General features: G+C 41.4%; 1 protein-coding gene across 2 annotated transcripts; it reads right to left on the reverse strand.

The window, feature by feature from the left end:
• Positions 1-14,221: 14,221 nt before the first annotated feature.
• On the reverse strand, positions 14,222-22,565 carry RIDA (reactive intermediate imine deaminase A homolog). Of its 2 annotated transcripts, XM_009275484.2 has the most exons (6): positions 22,439-22,565; positions 18,500-18,605; positions 17,871-17,925; positions 16,921-16,989; positions 15,235-15,290; positions 14,222-14,803 (listed from the first exon to the last, which is right to left on the reverse strand). In XM_009275484.2, exons 1-6 carry the CDS (start codon positions 22,501-22,503, stop codon positions 14,741-14,743), a joined length of 414 nt encoding a protein of 137 aa, XP_009273759.1. In that variant the 5' UTR covers positions 22,504-22,565; the 3' UTR covers positions 14,222-14,740. The 2 variants fall into 2 exon arrangements, with proteins under 2 accessions (XP_009273759.1, XP_009273760.1); XM_009275485.2 differs by lacking the exon at positions 16,921-16,989.
• Positions 22,566-22,571: the final 6 nt, after the last annotated feature.

The following is a 22,571-nucleotide window of genomic DNA, read 5'->3' on the forward strand; positions in this document are numbered from 1 at the left end:
GTGTCCCATAGTCAAAGTTGTTTTCTGTCTGTCTTGACACTCCGGATTCCCTGTTCTTGCTCTTCTCCTGGCTTAGCCATCCTTCCCCGTGTCTGTAGGCACGCACTAACTAGGTGACGATTGCTGGGGAGGTGTTTTGCTTGAATGCCTCGAAAGAACTGTGAAGTTATCTTAAGAGCAGCAGTATTCAAGCAGCTGTTTTAAGAACAGGATGTATTACATTTTTTCGCTGTTCATCTATGTGCGTATGAAGTATCATACGGTTCTGCTCACTGGCTTTGACACTGCAGTCATCATTTTCTCAGAAAATAATACAATTTTTCCAGTTTTGTAATTATTATATAAACAGATTTCATGCATGAATTCCCAGGGTTTTCATCTTGACATTCCTTTGGAGAAGGTTAAGTGCAAGCTCTTGTCAAACTGAATTTAATCAGAAAGTTATTAAGTCAGTCTGATAGGTAGGTATAGCTCATTTTGAGTCTTCAACTTTTATCCTTAAATACCTGTCAGAGTAATTTTGCCATTTCTTTATTCATAAATTTTGTCTGCCAAAAAGGCCCATTGCTTTACTTAGCCAATAAGTTGATGAAGGATGAAAGAAGCAGAAGTTTTAATTTGTTTAGGCTTCCTGTTGTTGAATGTTTTATTAGACAAAGCGTACTATGAATAGTATTTTAGTATTTAAAAAGACAGACAAACTGGTTTTTGTTTTAAGAAACAGGCACTGCTCACCCTCTGGGATGAGCAGGTTCTTCTCAGTGTTTTTCGTTCAGCCCAGCCAGAGGCACCACCAGAAGTTTCCCACGTGCCGCCCATGGCAGCAGCCCCCTCCTGCTCGGCACGTTGATTCTGTGCCTGGTTTGGGGCAGGAAAAGGTGCTTCCTTGCATAGCATCCCATCACCGGCAAACCTTTTACACACTTCAGATCTGTAAGGCAAAATGTAATAGGACATTGGCCTGTAAACAGGTCAGCTCTCTTCATATAAAAATGTGATGTGCATCAAGCCAAAACTTTTTTTTTTTATGTAAGAGCAGAACCATCCTCTACTGGATATGTGTAAGAGCAGCAGACCTGGCGAAGGAGTGTTGTTCATAGCCAGCTGGGAGCTCTTTGACAGGTAGTGCTTGTGCGGTCCCCTATGGGTCTAGCTCTCATCTAGCTTACATGCCCACTCACCAATTATCTGCAATTCTCTTTTTTTCTTTCCTTGCTCTGCCATAACTAAAAGCATCATCAGGTGAAAACACCCCGACTGCAGACGATCATGAAACCATAGCTGACCAAACACAGTTGGACCCAGCGGAGGATGTGAGTCTTGCCTGTGAGGAGACAAACCTGGGCGAGCATCTGCCAGGAGAGGAGGCTGCAGCCATGATTCTGGCCGTAGAGGGAAAGAGCAATTTGGTCAGTAAAAGGGAGGAGCCGGAGGGCACCGAGCCCCTGCCTGCAGGAGCGGAGGAGAGCTCTGAGCTGCCGTCTGCATGGCAAGAGGAGAGCGCTGGGTCTTCACCTCCAGCACTGGGAGAAGACGCTGGGGCACCATCGCCAGGACCAGCAGAGGACAGTGGGCTGGTAGAGGGCAGTGACAGCTCTGTAGTGGAAATCATCGAGAAAGTACATATTACTGAAGAGGACCACCTCACTGAGGGTAATATTTGTGCTTTCATAAATTCAGGAGACCAAATTCTGCCTGCAGGGACTTGTGCGTGGGTCCTTTTGACTTTACTGAGAGCCTCACATGAGCTTCTGGAGTCAGAATTTGGTCCGGGGAGTCTGTACAATGTGGAGCATAGAAGAACATGGCTGGGGAAGCCTCAGACACACAAGTCCAAGCTGTAATAAATTTAATCAGCATTTCCAGTCATTATCTCTGCTAATTTATTTCATGCCCTTTTTGTTCTTAGCAGGTACAATGCCCCACCATACCCCTCATTTAAAATGCTGTGTTTCTGTGTAGCTCAGACACGTTCTTTAATATTTACAGAGACCAAAGACTCCATCCAGTGCATGTCTGGATGTAGAAGAAAAAGCATCTCTGTGATGCACGCTTGGCATATCCAGCCTGTCCTAGAAGCTTGGCTACTACACAAGCAGAATAGAAGTAGTAGTGAAGGGACATAGGGATGGACTTTCCAAAAATGTTTGGAGCTGACGAGCTGGGGAGGAAAGTTGCGTGAGGAAGCAGTGGTGTCTGAGATGGGAGATATTTCCATGTGCTGTGAGAGGGACCTTTAGCAGGAGGTATGGCTGTTGCCAGAGATTGCAGGCTGTGCTCATCTTTGGGTCAGTGCCCAGAGGACGTGTGTCTCCCACGGACTGCACATGCAGAAGGTGAACATTTCACAGGAGGAATCGGATTTCTCCTAAATGGTACAAAGCAGCTCGGTGAGGAATTGGATACTTCCTGGGGGAGCATTTCTTCAGGGAATAAGCAGGTGAAGTGCATGAGAAGTATTTCTCTGCAGGGGAACATCGTATCAGCAGCCTTCCTCACTCCACATTTCCCTTGAAGTGCGAGATGCAGGAGAAGGACTGATCTGTGTGAAGCCCAGAGCCAGTTACACGCGCTACCACTAACCCTGTGGCTTTGCTGTGCACGTCCCTGAACTGGCTATCTAAATCTGACTCCTTGCATCCCAGTAGCTGAGCATGGGGGTTGGCTTGTCCTCTCCTGTGTCTCTTCGCAAAAGAATTTTGAGGCTTCTTCTACATAAAATGGGCATCTATCCTTTGGAATGAAGTCTCGTTTTATGTAAGCAGTAAATGACTGGATGCTCACCTGTAAAACACATAGTCTTGCCCAGCTGGAAGCTCCAATTTCATTAATGACCATTTCTAAGCTTCGGGGCATAGTGCTGGAGGCAGAGCAGTACGCCCTGAGCATTGTGGTATGACCTCATGTCCGTGGAAACACGTTTACAACTGACTGTTTGCCAGTTGGGCAAACGTGGGGGCTTTGACCACCAAGTGATTCATGCTGCTTGCAGGGCGAGTGAACAAGGCTTTTGGGAAAAAGAGTTTTGCTCCTATTTGTTCCAAGCTAGAAGTAATGTCTTGTGTGCATTATCTTTCCATGAGGCATATGATGAAGAAGGGACCTTCCATTTTTATGCTGTGGTGCATAGGACACTTAGCACTTGTTTTGCTTTCCTTTATTCTTCAGTAGCTGTGCAAGTAAATTAATTAGCTAGCAGCTTCCCAGGGAAAGCACAGTTTCAGCCAGACTGGCATGTTACCATGTTTTCTGTTTTTGTTTTGTTCCAATTTCAAATAAAACTGCACATATATAAAATAAAATCCAGGAAAAATAATTTGAACATAAATAGTACTCATAATGTATATTGAATAGAGTGTCAAGGGGATTTTGTGAAAGCATCAGGAGAACTTTAAGGGCATGCGGCACGCATGTAGCTGGATGATGGAAAGTGATTGGGAGCATCCTGTTTGTTCCCTATGGATTCATTCAGGAGGGTACCTTGGTAAGAGGCATTGGAGAGCTGGCAAAGTCAAGTCAGGTTTACAGAAAGGAGGTGGGGCACTTGGTGCTTTTCTCAGTGGATCCTAATTTGATCTCCGTGGTTACCGTTCCCAGGTGAGACCCGAGAACAGGTGGAAACTGAGCTGCTCAGTGAGATAGTAAGTGGAGGGCCTGAAACAAAAGAAGAAGAAACAGGAGAAGCTGTGGATGGTGCAGCAGCGACAGAGATAGGTATGTTGACAGAGGAGGGAAGGACCACGTGGGTTATTGTTTAGGAGACAGAAAAGACTGTGCTGTCCTTAATGAGCACATCTTGTCATCCCCCTGCCAGCGTACAGCTGCTTTCTGCATTTTAACACAAGAGAGAGAGTCATAAATACTTTTGTTTACATTAAGAGATATTTTTGGAAGCAACCAACTGGAAGTCATGCTTTTTACATGGGTCATCTTTATATAATACATGAGTCTTACCGGTGATAAATTATCCCTGTTTGGGGAGAATGCTAGACTGTTAACAGTCAGTCTTGGAAAATAAAAACCTATGTTAAAATCATGACTCTGCTCGTTATTATTTGCAGGCTTGTTTTTATGAGCTAATGCCTTAATGCTGCTTTGTGATGTTCTATGCCAGACAGTCATTTTAGATCCCCTCGTTCTCCTTATCAGCTGAAATCAGCAGTGTAGCGCTGGGATGAAAGCCCATTGCACAGCAAATGCAGCCACGTGGTGGGAAGGAAAAATCACAGGCCAAATAAAGTGCCTTTGGAAAACCGTAACACCAGTGAAGAGAAGAATTTGAGGGGATAGGACTGTCCCTCTAGCAGACTTGGAAATTACGTTTCACAATTCTTGTCGTCACAGCCTTTCTGCAAAAGTTATTTCTTCGTCCTCCACATTTACTAAGAATCCCACACTCGTTTATTTTAAGTCCATCACGTAAGGTAGTTGCATGCCACAGAAGGCAGAGGTTACCCTGTGGTATTGCTGGAATGTGGAAAAGGATGAGCAGGCAATGCAGATGCCTTCTCCCTTCACCCGGTGAACGTTACTGCAATGATTGAACCCAATTTTCCCCTCTCCCCTCCCTCCTAACCACTGGCCTACGCAGCCATGCTCAAAACTTCTATGGGCTAGTGAGTATGTCTGTAATTCAGAAGAGGACAGCTTCAGCAGGAAGGGTGGGAGATATCTTACACCAGCACCTTTCATGACTTCCAAATGAACCTCTTGCACCTGGGATGAGAGGTCTTGGTTCCTTCCCAGTGCTAGTATATGCTCCGGCCTTTGAGCTCTTGAGTACAAAGGGTGAGGGCTCCCTTAAACAGCCCAGCAAGGCGTGTTAAATCTGTCATCCTTCCTGATATGCTGGGAGGACTCAGAGTTTTGTTTGGTGGGAGATAAATGGGAAGGACCAAACTCGTGTTCCAGCAGGGCAGAAGTGTTGCCGGGCAGGTCCAGAAACGAGCATTTGAAAGGATTGGCAAGACATTTGAAAGGATTGGCCGCACCTCGAATACTGTGTTCAGTTTTGGGCCCCTCACTACAAGAAGGACGTCGAGGTGTTAGAGCGTGTCCAGAGAAGGGCAACGAGGCTGGTGAGGGGTCTGGAGAACAAGTCTTATGAGGAGCGGCTGAGGGAACTGGGGTTGTTTAGCCTGCAGAAAAGGAGGCTGAGGGGAGACCTCATCGCTCTCTACAACTACCTGAAAGGAGGTTGTAGAGAGGTGGGTGTCGGTCTCTTCTCTGAAGTAACAAGTGATAGGACGAGAGGAAATGGCCTCAAGTTGCACCAGGGGAGGTTTAGATTGGATATTAGGAAAAATTTCTTCACCAAAAGGGTTGTCAAGCATTGGAACAGGCTGCCCAGGGAAGTGGTGGAGTCCCCATCCCTGGAGGTATTTAAAAGACGAGCAGATGAGGGATCTTAGAGGTCTTTTCCAACCTCAATGATTCTATGATTCTATGACTTTTGCAAGCCACCTTCTGTAACTGGTGGAGAAAGACAGGTTCTTTTCAAAGTGGGGAGACATTGAATATCTGCAATGGTTGCCTTGTAGGGAGCAGCCATGTAAGAAATTCTTAAACAAGAGGGACAAAATACGAAGAGCCACTGCACTACAGGGCAGTTCAGAGCAGCCGCCTGTCTTACTCATGGCTGCTGGCACTGCTGAGTCTTTTACACACTGAACTGTGCCCAAGATCATTTTCTCTTAGCTGTCCACAAAAACTTGTAAAGAGGGTTGTTCAGTGAGTTTTGCCATACACATTAGGCATGCCTGTGCTGTTTTGTCTTAGTCACACTGACAGCAGCAAGCCAGCGTGTTCCACCTGCGCTACAGGATTAAGGAAAATGGTTTGCAGCATGAGCACTGCAGCCTGGCAGACCAGTAGGGTGGTGGTCAAGCTGTTTGGTCAAGGTATATGTGCCTTTATGACCTTGTGATTACTCAAGTGAAATTAGATAAGCAGAGGCCAAAAAAAGGCACTCACCTCCCTTTAATTCTCATCTGTTTAACTGTTGGTGACCTTCATATTGTTACTTTTTAAGCTAGCCTGTGAAGACAAGCTATTGTTGGCTGTTGGCAACTGTGCTCTTGCAGGATCTTCAAACTTAAGCCATATAGCTTTGCCTATGAAGTCCAAAAAAGTTTATTCACTCAACTTATTTTTAATGTCTTGCCCCAGTGCTTTTGCAAAGAATTATCTGTCTGTGCTCTGAGTTCAGAAAAGCACTTAATTTGCTTCTGGGAAACCTCAAAGAGCAGCATCATCCTCCTCCTGAAGAATAAGAGATTTCATCATGTAATGATTACAGCTTTATTGAAATACTTACTTTCTGCATTTACCTGCCTTGACAATAAGGAAGCAGAAAGAGCAGCCCTGCTTCTGTGTCCATAATGCATTTCAGATGATAGGAGTGTACCGATGCAGACAGCTCAGAGAACAGCTGTAGCCAAGAAAAGAAAACATTGTTAAGAATGGAACAGTGGCCATTTAAATCTGGGATGCTGTTGTGTAAGGGAGCAATTCTTCCATCTTGAAAGGATATTGCAGAACTAAAACAAGATTCTGGGCAGGGAAGCAAGATCGCTAAAGGGAATGGAAAAATTCTTACTTTGAGAGAGTTCAAAAACATTCAGAGTCTTGCCTCTCAGAGGGTACGACTAAGACGATATGAGCTGATCCTAGTGCAAAATAAACAGTGCTCTAGAGGTAGCTGAGGTCCATCTCTGTGGCACACTAAGCATGTTGAATTCAAAACCACTAAAAGGTTTTGGTTTTTTTTTCACCTTATATTAGCAATGTTCATGCAGGTTAACTGTCAGACTCCTTGTTGCAGAGAGTCACTGTAGTTGGACATCTCTCTCCTGTCACCTGCATTGCCCTGCAGAATTCCCGCCTTCCCTGTGTTCCCTACCCAGCCTTGGGGTAACACCACCATGCACTACAAGGAAGTCCCATGTTCCCATGTTCCCAGCCTACCCTTGCAGGGTCTTCTGGCTGGGAAAGAAGTACCTTGAGCTGGAGTGGTCCAACACTGTGATTTCTGCCAGTCATCCCCTTGGGCACCATCTTTTAGCTGTCAAGCAAGCCAGCGAGATTCGTTGCTTCTCAGCTGCTGATGGCCAACACATATAGTTTCAGGGGCTGGGTGCAGTTCCTCAGCCGTACGTTATCGTGGAACAGTTGAGGTAGGAGGGTACCTCTGGAGATCATCTAGTCCAGCCCCTCTACTCAAAGCAGGGTCAGCTGGAGCAGGTTGTCCAGTTGGGTTTTGAATATCCCCAAGGACGGAGATGCCACAAACTCTGTGGGCAGCCTATTCCAATTGGTCAATTGCCCTTACAGTAAAAAAAAGGTTTTCTTACATCTAAATGTAATTTCCTGTACTTGAATTTACGCCCTTTGCTTCTTGTCCTTATTTAAGACTACCGTAAGATTTAATGTCTATGAGATCTTTGCCTCTATATCAAATATGACTGAAATTATGCAGTGATTTAAAAAGTTAAGAGAAAATGCAGCAGGGTGGGCAGGAGCATAAAACTGTTGCAGCGTAACTGGATTTCACATAGGTGATGTTAATGTCTGTAAGAGGAAGACTATGTATGAATGGGATGGGGGAAGAGGAAGCAGAGCCAGTGTGTGCTTGTGGCTGTTTCAGGTCCACACAGAACATCCTTACAGATCTGGGAGAAGAGCAGATACCCCCTTCATGCTGTGATGCTTCCAGGGAACTTTCACATTTAATTCCTGTAAGATTTATTGAATATCAAGTTGTACCCTCAATTAATTGTTAAATTAATTTTTTCCCTGTGTTTCAGAGACAGCTAATAACAAGGAATAGAAGTTATGTCTCTATGAACATCCTCTTCTTGGGCCTGCTCTTCTGTCCACATGAACATTTTTAAATTTTATTGGGTTGGGAAAATAGAAAAGCTTTTATGGATTGAGCCACGAGCCACGAACATAAGAGGCATCAGAAAGAGTTTTATATAATATATATTTTTTGAGGTCAAGCTGCCAAGACTTCAAGTGTTTGAAATACCTGAGCTTTCACCTCCCTGCCACAGGGTGCCTTCTGTACACGTCTAGCACAGTGGGATCATTTTCCGACGTCAGTATAACCATCCAGTTTTCAATTAGGATTTTTTCCAGGTTCAGATAACTAACTTCAGGCCTTTGAAACCTTCAACCAGCATTATATAGGATAAAGAATATACTGTAGCTTTTTTAAAATTTCTCCAAGTGCCTGGACTACCAGCGTATGGAGCTGCTGAAGTGTATAGCACGTAGAGGACTGGAAGATGAGTGCCCATTTACCAGGCTGTAATTAAACGCAGAGGTTAGTTTTTCAGCAAATGGAAGATATACAGGGTGCGGCGTCCAGGACCCAAGTGGGTGTCTGCTGCTCCCTCTCCATTTTTAAACACAAATTTATTGCAAGGCTAGTAGTACAATATATGATGTGATGACTTCTGCAAAAACAGGGAGAAGAGGGCATTTTTAACTATGAGAAGGATGGTTTAGTCTTATAAATTCTAGCACACTTAAAATATAAAGATAACTTCACAGCTGTTAACATTCATGGTGATTAATAACCTGTCTTTAGCTGTGTAGCTCCCCATAATGCATTTGTGGCTTCTAAAATAGATTTCTAACCAGAGACATATATAGGCCTGTTCCCAAAGGAGAGGTCATCTATTTTATTTCCCTATAGTGCTGTCCTCTAGAAGAAGTATGCTATCAGGGACTGTCTTGATTATTTTCCAAAATGCTAAATAATCATTTTGGAGCTGAAGCTGAATGGCAAAGCTTTCAAACAAATTCCCTGTGAAAACGGGCCCTGAATATAATTGATGTTACGGATCTGATAGAGAATAGAAGTTTGTTCTGATGGTGAATGTTGCAAAGGGACTATATGTTATCATTGAGGACTGTGTTTGCAGGATTCTCTGGCATAAGGAAGTAGAATACGGAGAAAAGGTCAGTTATCTAAAAGGGGCAAGCACATGTTGCTATTTTATTAGCTTTATTGTACAAAAGGATATCACAAAAATTTTGCTGTCACTAGCAAATTATACAAATCCCCTCTAAGAGCTAAATTTTGTGCTGCATGTGCACATCTGACTCCAGCTGACTTTGGTTTGTATTAAATAATCTAATTGGTATCCCTGGCCTATCAGTCTTCTGTGTAAGCTGATACTCCTTGGCTGTATCACTAAGTGTAAGGTTTTCTGCTTATCAGCACTCTTACAAACTTGTCAGCTTCATTTAATGTCAACTTCCTGTAGGCAATACCATAAACTTTTATAACCAAAATGCATACTTTCATTTTTTTTAGGAATTTTTTGGTAGGTGGATGTTGCAGAGTTTTTTATTTTTACTAGCCTTCTATAATAGAGAAGTTAAAACGAGCAGCTAGTTCTATTAAAAATCTATTGACATTAAAGTGGGAATTAAAAATTCAAACAGAGGTAGTCAAACTTTTTGTCCACACGCCCAAATCATTCCGTGACAAAAAGCCACGAGAAACATACCGTGCACTTGGGGGAGCTGAGGAGTGGGGGAACAGGTACTGAGTGGGATGAGGACTCCCCGGGGTGATACAGGACTGGGCTGGGCGTACAGCCAGCGTCCAGGACACCCCAGGAACTTCCACCGTCAGCTCCTTCTGGTGGCTGGTTTCCTCCTGTGAGCTGGGAATTCAGTTCACCCACCAGCACCTGTGCCAGCACAGTCCTGCTCCCAAACACAGGAGATGAAGTCGGCAGGGGAGCCGTGCTGACTACTTGCAAGTTGTGTGTTAGATCATGAGTTGCAGCTGACCCGCTACACTGAACAATTTAAAAGCATAAACCAAGAGGGGTTCTGTGACAGAGATCAGTAGTATTAATAGTGACAGAGGAGGCTGCACTTGGAAATAAAATATGAAGATACAAGGGAGTCAAGATAACCTGCTCATCTCGGAGTCGCTCTTTCTACCACTGTCGTTACAAGGAAGACGGGTGACAACATACGTCCTTTCCTCACTGTTCAACTTTTTCAGGTCATTAAGTAATGCTAATTGGAAACAAGAGGAGTATAAGCCAGTCAATGACTCAGCAGTATCAGCCCTTCTCAGTCATCTTCAGTCCTTACATATTCTGGTTACAACAAACGAAAGCTATTTTTCCTTTTCCTTTCTAAAAGATGAAATGTGCTTGACACGGTGCTGAACGTGAAATGTTAATCACTTCAATTACCACAACATCAGAATTTGGCTGCTAGATGTATGCTGAACATCCCTACCTTGAGAAATACATTGGGGCCTAGCATTCCTGGTCTGTAAGCTACCAAAGCATGTACTATGCATAAAGGGCCAAAATAGGTGTGGGTTTTTTGCCTCTGCAAACCTGGGATATCACAGAGGTTGCCAAGGGCAGAAATTGGTCTGTGGATCAAAGAGCTTTCTCATGTTAAAGGCTGAGAAGAGGATAAGCTCCGATGTCCATGTTTACAAGATACACCTCCAGAGATAGGGCAATATACTTTAGCTTTTTTTTTTTTAACATAATCAAAATACAAAACAATCTGCAGAAACGTTTATCACAATCTAGACAATTTTCAGCCCTTAACTTCATCCAAGGTGGAGGGAATCATTCCATGCCACAGGGAATGCTGGGCAGGACACTGGAAGGAATAAACTCAATTTCCAAGCTAACAAGTTCTGGTAGGAATTTTGTTTCAATTACCAATAAACACAGCCCTAGAAGAGGTTAAATTTGCACCCTGTCAGCTCTACGCAGACACATACGCACACTGTGTTAGGATCCCAGAAGACACTTGGCGTTCTGGCTGGCTAGGGTTGGCTCTTTCACTCAGTGCGGAACCGCTTTCAGGTGAAAACTGCAGCAAGAGCAAGGTGCTTGTAGCAGAAGATTAGGGCAGTTTAAGTTTGGCTATATGTTTTAACAGAGAACAACGTTGTATTAGAATTATGTACTGAGCTTTATTTTTGCATTGTTTAATCTGTAAAGAATACAATCTTTTGGAGAAAAAAACCCTACTTCAAAGAAACACCTGGTAGAACACGTAAATCTAAGTATTGCTTTACTTTCACAGAAATAGAGGACCTGTTTTGTTGGTTCTTTAAAAGTTACATGTGATTGAAACAGATTTTAAATGGTGCAATTAGTTTGCCACAAGCTGAAATGCAACTTCATATGTTGCACGCTAAAGGCTCAGTCTAGCAAACAAAAAAAGCTAAGCTTAACTTAGCTCTAGTTAAAACAGGATTTCTTAAATGCTTGTGTACTTTGCTGAACTAAGACCTAAGAGATACCCACAATATTTGCTTTTCATATTGGAGAATTATGGGACTTAGCCTTTTTGTCTTAAAGAATAGAACCAAATAATATAACTCTGCTTAAAAAATAAAAGTTTTAAACATCTCTATGGAAGGCTGATTTTTTATTGAGAACTGCTGTGTTATAGCTGTAAATAAGAGAGTTTATTTCAGTTATTCTAGAATTCCAGTACCTGAGGAATACATATTTAGATCTGAGGCATTCAAGAAACTGTGCAACTGGTCTCCAGCTAAAAGCTAAAGAATCATAGAGCTAAAAGTGGATTTTAGTTCCCGACTTTTTGCAGAATGGCACCTACTTACCGATACAAACATTTTTAATGGAAGTAATATGTGTTGTGGCTTGTTAGCTGCATCCAGCATGCATTTTTTTTCAGGTGTTTCACTTACATTTCAGTCTCAGACTGTACCTTACTGTGGAAAGCAATGGTGTATTCACACCCCTTCGTACTAGTGAAGACACCCAAAGGAGTTCTATGAAGAACTTATATCAGCAAATGGACAAGTCAGCACACACCAAAAAAAAAAATCAGAACTGCCATCTAGTGTTAGGTTCAAGGTTGGCTAAGAGGCAGCACAGCACAAGTAAGGCAGTGCAGAATAACATGAGAGGTAAGAAAGGATAACCGTAGCCATTATACAAGGCTGAACTTAGCTCGTGTTCAACACTATTGAAATCTGCTGAAGGTGAACTTTAACTAAATCTGCTACAAATAAGTGAAATATGTTCCAACAAAGTAATTATATCTGAGCAAAGCTGTAACAGAGAAACACAAATATAAATTAGGAATCTGTTTAAATATAACTCCATTCAGTTTCGTTATTCTTAATTATTCTTAACTGACAAAGTGAAGCAACATGTGCTCTGTGTTTCCTAGAAAGTCATATTGATGTTAGTACCAGTTCCTTCCTAACAAATCTAGTCATGTTTTTTCTTAGGAGGGATTGCTTCTTGAGTCAGAGCTGTAGAGCATAAAAGACATGAATAGCATAGCCAAGGAGAAAGAACAAAAGCAGAAGCCAAGACTAATAAAGTTTATATGTAGGAAGGCTATATGCAGAAAAGTCAGGTACTTTTCAAAGGTTGTTGCTTGGAAGTTCACTGTTTGAAATACCAAAAGCATTATCTTGCTTCTAATACAAATAAGTATCTCCCGTTTTGTCAAGGGAAAGCAAGATAATGCTGTAAAAAAATCCATACATCTGTACATACTTGCTGTGACAACCTCGTTATTAATAATTTCTATAAAGATACAATTTACAAGCTCAGCAAAAAGCAGGAGAAATGGCCGCTTCACACCACATCTAGAAGGGGTAAATAGGGTTGACTGTTCTCACAACTTTCCAACTGCCCTTCTGGTGTATGCTAAAGTGATACCAGGAACGCGTGAAAAATACAAAATACAGTTACTGCAATAGTGCAGCTGGAGTAAGGAGAGCTGGAAAGCATGGCTGGCAAGCAGGAAGGTAAGGAACCACAAGTGGGGCGCTTACAGTTTACCCAAGGGTGGAAGGTGATTCACACAACGTGGCTGTGGTATTCAGTGCAGGGGGAGTTTCAGACGAGGCAATGTCTGCACGTGCCATGCAAAGGTAGACAGCAACGCGGTGCTGCCAGATTGGATTTTTCTTGCATGCTTACCGTAAGAAAAATCATTAACCGATTAAAAGTGAGATGATCATCAGTAGGCATTATACACAGAAGACAAACGATACACACACAGGAGAACTGAAATTTGGATTTGAGTTGTCGGACGGCTGAACCCACAGTATTGTGACTTGACCTGTGGCAAACCAGCATTATGCCCTCTCCTTGCCATACTGCTGGCTTTGTGGCTTACCAAAAGCGAGTGAGTTTGGTCACACAAGATGGGACTAGAAACAGATTCTGAAGTGCTCAGTCACGGCACTCTGGCGTACAAGCAGCAGCCTCTGGAAGGAGCAGCCTACAGGATTCCCTCTCACAGTACATCTGATAAAGCAGGTACACGTTTCTACCACTGAAATGGTACATTCTCTAAGCTGCTGTATATAGCTGTTTTTACTTTCTACACAAAGCAAGTGAAGATACAGTGACAGTAGCATCCCATATGTAATTGGACGGCCATCTTCACGGAAGAGAGCAAAACAAAGACGTTGAGGTGGACAGACTACAACAGAAAAGAATTTCTGCTCATTTCCCCCCGAATAAACCAATACCGTGCTTAGTTATATGGCTGTGGGGAAGACAGGGAACCAACTCTACCATGACTTTCAAACTAGTTCCTTAAAAACACGGTATCCATTTCTACTTGGTTAGAAGATAAATGCAGAGGGATGGGATAACTTACTAGCATCACCAGTCTGACTTCTCAATATTGCTTAATCACCCCGTCAAGCAGATGCTTCTGTCCTTAATGGCAGAGAGAAAAACGCCAAGAACTATAACACCACGGTAGCTGAAAGCTTCCTGTCTTGGAGGATTATTTTCATCCTTAGCTATTAGGAGATAGATTATAAACCTATTCCTCTGGTTTGAATTATTTCTTACTGAATAAGCAAGATAGGGACTTTTTTGTAATGGAGTATCAAAGCATAACCAGGAAAAGAAAAGTTTGTTCCCAGAATAGACAAGCACAGTTTTACAGGTGCAATTATCATTTATTCTCATTAAACACGATTTTTTTTTTTGCATTTTTTTTTGTTTTTCGTTTTTAAATCAAAAGATAGTAACAGTTGAATTGCTATGAAAAAGATTATGAGAAAGGTTACAGGTAGAGATTGATTTACAGCTGATTTATAAAGTTAGCACTTTATTTCAGAAAAGCAGAATTTTCTTCTTTCTGAAATTAATATTAACTTTCCTAAGCAATTGCTTCCATATGAAAAAAATGTGAGTTCCAACAGTAATCTATTCTGTAAAGACCGTTTAAGACAGTTCAGAAACAAATACAGCAAAATTCCCCAAAACACAAAAGTGAAAACGTACGCTAAGCAATTCAAGAGTTCTACTGTCTTCCCATTTGTCATTTTTTCTTATTTAAAATCGTTACTAAAAAAACAACTATTACAAATCATTACAGCTTTCCGTGTACAGATCACCCATAGTATAACTGTCATACGTTCATCCAAACGTGTACTTAATATCCGAATATCCAGACACCATCACAAAGTAAGGGCTCTGTCCTGCAATCAAGCTCAGCTGATTTTAGCAGGATTCCTGGAGGTTTCAGGGTTTGCCTGCATAGAACTCACTGTAAGCTTGTATTTTAGAGAATCCAAGACCACAATCCAGAAGAACGCACCTTTCCTCGGTAAGTTTAGTCATTTCAGCTGTATGTAACTGCTGACAGTTGATTGTAGGAACAGGATGTAAGGGAGAAGTATTAAATCTAAAACTGCTGTCATAGGATATTCAGTCTCTATTTATAGTCAGGCTGAAGCATCTTGGAGGGGTCCCTGAATGGCAATAGCTTCAATCTCAACTCGGGCACCCTGTGAGAAAACAATGAAGAAACGTATTAGAAATTTGATGTATCTATTTTATGAAGCAAGTGGATGTGTAACACAGCATTGTAAGAACAGAGTGACATTTGAGGGAGATTACACTTCTGACAGTTGTATTACTAATTTAGCAATGTTAAGTAATACTAAAAATTCACTTTACTCTTAATTAAGTATCATAACCCCTTATTTCTAGTGTTGTAGCCATCTTCCACCATAGAGAAATGTATCTCTCATATTTAGATCTCTTATCATGTGTGGGAATAAGACTGGTATACTTAGAAGAAAACTAAATACTTAAGAGTATTCATTAAAGTAATTGCAATTGAAGCTATTCCAGAATAAGAAAAGCTGTCAGAATGCTTCAGAATTAAGGAATTTCAGAAAATTCATTTTTTGGTAGGCAGAAAAGTGACACTTACTTTTGGCAAAGCAGCAACCTGATAGGCTGCTCTGGCTGGGAAGTTTGTCTTGAAAACTGTAATTTAAACAGAAACATCCACCAACATCCACCAATCACTTAACTTTGCTTGATAAAACACAGTTCAAAGTAATCTGTATAAAATGCAGTCATTGGAACAGTTTCAGGTGCGAGGCTACAAGACAAATAGTCTTCTGTGCCAGCTATCATTTCCCCCTTGTTGGTTTTTTTCGGTCACTGACTGGTCTAACATCTCAGCAAGCTACCATTCATCATTGAGAAGTCAGCTACAGTTGTGACCTAACGGCCAGTGATAACTTGCACTCTGCTGACACTGCATGGCCTTAACACCAACCTGGCTGAAAAAGAAAGATTAAATCAGATGGTGATCATCCAATTGCAAAGACCAGAGAGTGGGAGAGGGCTCTTTCACAGACAGAGCAAGAGGGAGAAACAGGCCCCTGCCAAAAGAGTCATGAGCAAAGATCCCAGATTTGCCTAAGGTCAACAGGGGCCAACTTTACTCATATCAAAGGCAGGCAGAGTTAAAATAGGCCCTTGACCTATTCCTCCATTCACAATTAGGCCTGGCGCTCAAGGATATTAAAAGACGGGGGGGGGAAAGAGGAGAGAAAAAAGGGTATTGGTCAAGATATAAGAGCTGAATGTATAGAATCATAGAATAGTCTGGGTTGAAAGGGACCTTAAAGACCACCTAGTCCAACCCACCCCCCTGCCATGGGCAAGGACATCTTTCACTATATCGGGTTGCTCAAAGCCCCGACCAACTGACCTTGAACACTTCCAAGGAATTTGCATAATTAAATGAAAGTTTTACTAGTGAGACTTAACACTAAGCTCAGAAATGTTAATTTCAGGGTCCTGCACTGACAAGGCAGGATAATAACTCACAATCAAAGAACAGCAACAACTGCTTTCTTGAACTACAGGTAGGAGGCAACAAGTAACTAAGTATCCAGCTGGTTATTTTTTTACCGTGCTTAAATGCACACACAATTCCATTCTGACATGCAGAAGACTATGCTGATAGCTCATAAATAAAAGACTTCATTCAAGACCAGATGTTGCTATCCAATTAAAACCCAAAGCTATATAAATAAGGAACTGATGTACATACTCTCCCAAATTCTTCTGCACAACATGGCTCATTGGAATTGCCTATTTCAGTCTACATTCAGTTTTGTTAACCAAGCATTATTCTTTTTTTCCTGAAGTGGAGCAGTGTGGCTCATCCTTGTAAAAAAAATGAGCCCTGTCCCATAACAATAATCCACAAATCATTCAAAGATACAAATAGATTTTAAAGAAATGGAGATACAAAATCTGAAATTAAGCATTTGAAGGCTGCCTACAGTAGAATTATATTAGGGACAACACAGCATCTATCAAGGTAAAGAGGCATGGAAGATCAACCTGTAGGGGTAGCAGGAGTTGATCTTCACATGAGAGTGAGTTAGTGGGGTGATACGACACAAATCCACAAGAAATTGGGCTGTGCTTGATCTGATGCTTGCAAACTTTTTTTTTTTTTAAAATGTTGTATTTCTACTGCAATGTCAAAGAATCTGGAACTACATCATCGGAGTCATTAAAACACTTTGCTTACTGTGAATATAATTTGTTCCACAAGCCATACTGGTAAAACAGAAACAAAAGATCTACTTACATTGTTTGTAAATATCATTAATATCATTGAAGTCCTTCATGTCTGCCATCAAAACCGTAGTCTTCACAACTAGAAATTGCATAACTGCAGTTATTTTGGACCTCTGACTTTTGTATAAAAGTTGAAAATCTTTAGTGCATTTCTTGCTTTTATTTCATAAATTTCTCTCAAATATTCTAAAAATTTTGAAAAGTTTTGTAAACAGATATTGACCATTAGAATTACCACCTACAGAACCATCTAAAAAAACCCGAATACCTAGTACATAATAAAACTTTAAGGAATTAGACATTCCTGGCCAGCTCTGAAAATAATCTGTTTTAAGTCTTGTTCTAAGCCCAATTCTTCCAAGAGGCACAGAACTGATAAGCAGGTCGAATAAAAAAAGCTGTTGTAAGCAAACTGGTGGCAAAAATTACATCATGTATCTGCTGCCAAAAAAGAAGTCCATAAAAGGCCTGAAGATATAGTCGATGCTAGAATGTTTTACCCATGACTGCCCAAGCCAACATTAATCCTGGTTTGGCTCCACTATTAGAGTCCTCCTCAAAAAAGGCACTGAAAGTGCCTAGAATATTAACACCATAGATATAGACAAGCTTTTACCTGGAACAAAGTCTAGGATGCTTAAAATGCTTGTAGTCAGTTGCAGCTCTGTCTATACCTGAGCTTCATCAGTTAGAATTAAAATATTAGTACTGTGGACAGGAACTTATGGTGAAAAGTAGTGTCCCATTGATACCCATCACAAACACTTGCACACTGATTTATTTCTTTTCCTTTTTAACCCAGACTCATGATTCCTTTTGTCTCCTTCAGCTATTGATAACAACTGCATGTTTAGCAAACAGCCTTTTTTTTTTTTTTCTTGAAAAGGTCACTTAATTTTTTCTTTTAATCCAGGTAGGTAAAAACAACCACTTGTCTGCCACCATCATCACAACACTTACCATTGCCATAGTCACAGCCTGCAGCTTTCAGGATTTCTCCCATGTTTTTTAGAGCCTAATGAAAAATGAGACAAAAATCTTTAAGTATCAGATGGGTTGTATTTAGGTAAGTATGTAAATATGAGTTGTAATCTGGCTACATCCATGTTATAGTACAAATTCACCCAGCAAATCTTCAACTGTCATCAGTGAGTAAGCAAAATCAGAAATAGATTAAAAAGTAAATTAATAAAAGGGAGCTTCTAATAAACCACAAATACTAAACCATCCGTTCATTAGATGTAAATGCATGATGCAGCGCCATCCCATCCTACCTATTACCTCACACAACCTCTTTGCTGCTGGGGGAACAAATCTTTCCCCATCTCAAAGCCAGGGTTTTTACTAGGGTCTGAACCTTTGTTGCAAACATTGATTCTTTCCTACATTAAATACAGATTCCTCCCCCGACCTCCATGTTGTTTGGGTGGAAAATGACAGGGATAGGATGGAATGACTTCCTCCTGCTTTTCCCCTCATCTTGGAGCATGTGAAATGCGCTCTCTAAAGCTCTTCAATTTCTCATAAGTCCATGTTTAACTAAGCACAGGCCAGCTCCATGACAAGTTTATTGCTAGAAGACATCTTACCTGCTTAGCTTCTTCCTTGGCCCCTCCAGAGACAAGCTGTCCGGTGGAAGGTTCTATACCTATCTGTCCTGCAATGTACATCGTCTGGTCTACCAGCACTGCTTGGCTGAAAACATAAGTAACATTTTAGGTTTAATGTTTCCCCATCAAAACATTTAGCTATCTGAAAGCACACTTCACATTTTCTTCAGTAGTTTATAGTATCTCAGACGGAGGACTTAAGTTATGCACGCACAAGTCTGTACACACAGTCATACGTTCAATCTGCTTATGCTTTGGGAGACCTGGGATTAGATCACCTATGGAAAGACATAGCTACATTAGCATAGCTCTGTTTGAGGTAATAAACCCTGTTTCTTGGAAAGGCAAAAGGCATGAGTGCAGCAACCCAACACTAAACACAGCTACACAGCTTCCACACTGCAGATAGCACAGAGGGGAGGCAGAGTAAATAAACATTTTTTGCACCTGCCCAGATAAATATTCCATCCCAATTTGATAGGTAGACAATACCTTTCATCTACATCTCAGCTGCAGAGCAATGAAGTTTTTTAAAAAAAAAGCAAAAAATAGCTGATTAGTAAATTTGCCATTTTCTTCTCAAATGGGCACCATGATAAACGAGTTACAGCTGTGAGGTGAAACCTTGCATGCTAGTTCTCTGGCATTATTCCTCCAAAGTCATGAATTTGGCCTGTCAGCACGCCACCTTGATCACTCCATTCCCAGAACAATCACTCTCCTCTCACAAAATAACTTGGATGACCTGTTGGCTGGGTTAGTTCAGAAGAATGCAGAATTCAAGCTATTTGCAAAACATTTATATAAAAAATGTCAGGTGTGTTTTTGCTGAAGTAGAATTGGCAATTATTAACGCCTCTAATTACCACAAAGAGATTAAAAGATTAAAACAAAGATTTAAACTACCTAGCAAACATTATGCAAGAGACATAATTTACTTCTCTTCAGCTGGTAATCAAAAATATTTTTCAAAGAAATTAGAGAAAGATTCTTTTGAAAGTGTTCGTGGTGTGTCAACACCGTTTTTCTTACCTCTTCCCATTCCACAAGAAAACGCAAGTTCAACAAGCCTCTCAAGTTACACAAACTAGAGTTAGGCACCTCCCTGAAGTATCTAAATTAGGAGGTTAGCTTCCCTTTAATGTCAATGGAGAAAGAAAGGGACTCTTTCAGAGAACATTTCTGTTACATCTCTTCTCTTAATTGAGATTGACTCAATTGGATTGGCTCAACCCATTGACTTCACAGAGGATCAACCTACTTTAGGGACTCAGTGAAATGATTACAGTTAGGCAATCCAAAGAATGCCATCACTCCCATCTTTCCTTTTACCCCTGTCCTACATTCTCCTGTAATTTCATAAGGGGGAAAAACAGCCAGTAACTTATCTGATATAGTAAAACATCTTATATGGTGATTGTTTTCTCTATCATCAACTAACAAAATTGGACTAAATCACAATGCTGCACCATTTAAAGAAAAGAAATTAGTGAATGAAGTAGTTTTCTAGCTAATGCAGTCTTGTTGATAGAAAATGTGTGTATGAACCAAACACACATGCTTCTTTAATTTTATTTTCTTTCCTACCATGCCCTGCTTTGTTTGAGGCACAGGCCCTCAGACCACAAACTTCTGTTTCTGTTTGAAGCACAGAGAACATGCAACAAGAAGGTATGAGCTCCCAAAAAAAAAAAAAAAAAAGAGAATGTCTTGTACTGTTTATTATAAAGCAAATGACACAACGAAACATTTATTCCAACAAAGGCCTTCAGACAGTCCTAAATCATGAATAATTGGGGAAAAAACCCAAGCTGAAGCCTTCTGATACCACTGCCAGATCAACATCTGCAGCAGTCTTATTGGGGCCCCTTCTCTGTTCCTCAACTTTCTTCTCTTGGTATGATTACCGGTGGAATCCTCCATTCACTGAGACTATTAACAATTTACCAACTAAAGGGTATACTTCTACTGCAGTCAAATGCATGAGTGAAGCTCAGAGAAACTTCAACTACAGAAACCCCTATCACACTTCAACTGCAGATGTATCCTCTAACTAGGGTCAATCGTAGCTACTCTTTAATCTCTGATTCAGCAGAGATCTGAGTGCGTGCCTGAAGTCATTCAGGTTTCAGTATACCTAAGTGCATAACTGGACGGACATTATAATCTTAGAACAACATCATCCATCAGAGAGATGATGTTAAGAATCATGCTCTTTAAAGACAAGACTGCAAAGTTAATCAGATCTTTTTTACACAAATGATGGTTGATTAATACAAGAACAGTATCTCTGCTGTGTCTTTTCAAAAGTTTAATATCATTAATGAGATGTGTATATATACACATACACACACATATAAGTCTTTTCATATATCTATCTACCTACCTACCTCAAGGTACTGGAAATTTGATACAGTAAAGGAAATACAAAAATACATTAAAAATAGGTCACCAAAAAGCACACTGAAGGGCTGTAGCAGAACCAGGAACACAGCCCACACATCCCAATTCTTCATTCCATATTAAGCCCTCATTCCTCTGTTACCATGCTCAGACTCCACAGCAGAGATGTAGCAGTTACTTCTTATGCAACTCTTGCTCAGTGGACTTTGACAAGTTTACTGAAACCTGATAAACTAAGTTAGCGATAAACTTATTGATGTTAGACCCGTCATACAATTAACAGGCTGCATAATAAGCAGTATTTCATCAAGAACTACGAATAAACACAAAATGTTGAGTGCAGTTAATCCACTGCATAGTGGAGAGCTATGTTGAAGGCTAGGCCGGTTGGGGGTAGGGGTGTGTGTGTAGCTGAAGAATTGTTGCCTTCTCATGTTTTAGATGTTCTCTTAACTACAAACGATGCCAGGCCCCTGGCTGCAAACCAGTTTATTGTTTAGAGAGGTTAACCTTCATGCCATGTCCCTCTGCTTCTACATTTTGTATTTCTCCATCTTTATAATTCCTATAAAGAACACACAGTTTGAAGCTCAGAAAACTCAAAGTAATGGAGACAAAAATGCACCTGGAAGGCACTAAGATGCTGCAAGCGGAAAGGTTTAAACAAAGGAGTCTGTGTTTATATTGGGAAAACAAAGCCTGAAAGCAGAATTAAAAGTTCTTAGAAAATGCCCTGGTAAAAGTCCCTCAGTACCTTAGATATAAGAGTCTACTATAGTTATTGAACATTTTTTCACATCCAAATAGCAAAGAGAAACCTTTCTCCAATTAAAATTAGGATTTTTTTTTTAATTGCATTCAGAACTGTTGCAACTAACAACTTACTTGTGAAAATGTTGAACAACATCTTATATATTTTTACAGCAGTTAGTTTTTAGACTGAAAAGCATTTAAACTTCCTGGCAGCCACATTCAAAGTAAGAAAAGATTTGCAGTTCCCAGGCAGTGAACTCTCCAACTGCCAAAGCACGTCGTGGGTCGGGCTCAGCCTTCACTGTCCATCGCCTCCAGAGGCAGCATTCACTGTTAACTTGCCTATGCAACATGCTTTTTTCTAGGCAAGCGTTTTTTTCCTAGAGAGGAATCATTCTTTCTCTTGCACTTTTTTTTTCATTCACTGCTTATCACTAATTTCAGAATTATTTTCCCAAACTGACTTTTTGAGAGACATTTTAAAACCTCACCTAAAACTATCAGGACACCCCCCCGCCCCCGCCAGTCAGGCTGAAGTTTGCCGCTAGCCCTGCAGACCCACTCGTGCTGTAGGACCCCACCCCACCCTGGGGGGGTTACCGGGGAGGAGATCAGTCCCTGCTCGCGGGGGGCGGGGGGCACGCTCACCACAGCCCCCAGGGCTGCCTGACAGACCCCCCCCCCCCAGACCCCTCCCCTCCAGGGACCTGCTCCCCCTCACCACTGCTCCTTCCAAGAGACCTGCCTCTCGCTAAGGCATACCTGTAGGGACCCAGCGCAGCAGGGGCCCTAGCAGTACTGATTATTTTCTTCACGAGCGAAGCCATAGCTGCCGCCGGACCCCTCCTGCCCTCTCCTCAGCGCCACGCCAACTGCTGCCTCCCCCCGCCCACCC

Source organism: Aptenodytes forsteri, unplaced genomic scaffold, assembly GCF_000699145.1.
Source record: "Aptenodytes forsteri isolate BGI_AS27 unplaced genomic scaffold, ASM69914v1 Scaffold208, whole genome shotgun sequence".
NCBI classification, from domain to species: domain Eukaryota; kingdom Metazoa; phylum Chordata; class Aves; order Sphenisciformes; family Spheniscidae; genus Aptenodytes; species Aptenodytes forsteri.

Excerpts from the sequence above, each read along its gene's own strand:
- RIDA (XM_009275484.2), bottom strand. The coding sequence starts at position 22,503 with ATGGCTTCGCTCGTGAAGAAAATAATCAGTACTGCTAGGGCCCCTGCT. Across the intron at positions 15,291-16,920 it reads TAATGATATTTACAAACAAT|TTTTCAAGACAAACTTCCCA; the intron begins GTAAGTAGATCT and ends TTTAAATTACAG. Across the intron at positions 14,804-15,234 it reads AGGTTGCTGCTTTGCCAAAA|GGTGCCCGAGTTGAGATTGA; the intron begins GTAAGTGTCACT and ends GTTTTCTCACAG.